This window comes from Leishmania major, chromosome 12 (assembly GCF_000002725.2).
Source record: "Leishmania major strain Friedlin complete genome, chromosome 12".
NCBI lineage: Eukaryota > Euglenozoa > Kinetoplastea > Trypanosomatida > Trypanosomatidae > Leishmania > Leishmania major.
The window spans coordinates 645,860-647,472 of NC_007253.2; the positions used below are offsets into that span (position 1 = coordinate 645,860).

The 1,613-nt window shown below is 57.0% G+C and overlaps 1 protein-coding gene across 1 annotated transcript; it reads left to right on the forward strand.

Annotated features, from left to right (window-relative positions):
- Positions 1–210: 210 nt before the first annotated feature.
- Positions 211–1,242, forward strand: LMJF_12_1270 (arginine N-methyltransferase-like protein; the record flags this gene model as incomplete). The annotated part of the gene is made up of 1 exon (XM_001681684.1): positions 211–1,242. One exon carries the CDS (start codon positions 211–213, stop codon positions 1,240–1,242), a length of 1,032 nt encoding a protein of 343 aa, XP_001681736.1.
- Between the last annotated feature and the right edge of the window lie 371 nt (positions 1,243–1,613).

The window sequence follows — 1,613 nt, forward strand, 5'->3', positions numbered from 1 at the left end:
GCCTTGGCCATTGCAATGGGCTCACACGCGCCCTTACCCACCACCCCCCACCCCCTTCACACACATACGCACACACTTGCGCGGCGCCCTGCGCATCGCTTGTATCGGACGGGTCCAGAATCGTGCACCTATCGCATGCGAACGTCACATTGTCTTCACCGCTGCCAATTATTTCTGCCCAATACGCCGCGAGCATTACGTGCGTTCCAGATGTCCTCGGCGAAAGAGTATGAGGAGGCCGCGGCGGAGGGGACCATGGTGAAGACAACAGCAAACAAGGATTACTACTTCGACTCCTACAGCCACTACGGCATTCACATGGAGATGCTGAAAGACTACCAGCGCACGACGGCCTATCGCGATGCGATCTGGCGTAACGCGTACATGTTCAAGAACAAGGTCGTCCTTGACGTTGGCTGCGGTACTGGTATTCTCTCCATGTTTGCTGCCCGTGCGGGTGCGCGCAAGGTCATCGGCATCGACTGCAGTAATGTGGCGGTGCAGGCACGTCGGATTGTGCAGGACAACGGCTTCAGCGACGTCATCACCATTATCCAAGGCAAAGTTGAGGAGCTGCACCTGAATGAGAAGGTGGACATTATCATTAGCGAGTGGATGGGCTACTTCCTCCTGTACGAGTCCATGCTGAACACAGTCCTCTACGCGCGTGACCGCTGGGGTGCGCCGGATGTGAAGATTCTGCCTAACAGAGCCAACATGTACGCATGCGGCATCACGGACCCCCAGTACATCGAGCAGAAGTTCGACATCTGGAAGAACGTAAATGGGCTCGACTTCTCCTACTTCAAGCGCCTCAGCTACATTGAGCCCCTCATCGACACCGTCGACCCGGAGCAGATCATCACCGACATTGTCCCTTTCTTCTCCTTCGACATCAACGAGGTGACGGAGGCAGAGTTGTCTTTCACGAGAACCTTCACACTGGAGGCGAAGAAGGGCGACTTTGTGCACGCCATCTCAGTCCACTTCGACACCCCATTCTACGCAGGCCATGATCCAGTGGTGCTGAACACGTCACCAATGGTGTCGCCCACGCACTGGCGGCAGACGGTGCTCTACATCTTCCATCCGCTGATCATGAAGCGGGGCGAGAAGGCGAACTTCACGATGAAGTGTGTGCCGAACCCGGGAAATCCGCGGGACCTTGACATTTCTCTGCGCATCGACTTTGATGGTGAGCTGCAGGCGTGCCACTACGACCAAGACTTCCGCCTCCGGTAAGGACTGCAGTGATGGAAAGGCACTACAGAGGCCTGACGAGGTGAAGGGAGAATCAGGCAGAGGGAGGTGGGGCGCAGTGCGTGTACGCGGAGTGCGTGCTTGCCTGGATACGAGCACGTGCAGTCGTATCCACGAGTGTGTGAGCTGCGTCCGCGCTGGGATCAGCACGATGGAGAACGGTTGTCGGTGGAAAGAGCACGCGAGCCATTCGAGAGAATCCTATGTGCACACGAAACTGTGTCTCCGACCGATGTAGGCCTCTCAGATTACGGTTCTGCGCGGATGCTCACCAGGGGGAAGGGCTCGCTCATAGAGTGCTGAAAGCTCACGGATGGCGCCCCAGCTACCGTAGCACTCACACTTATCACTCG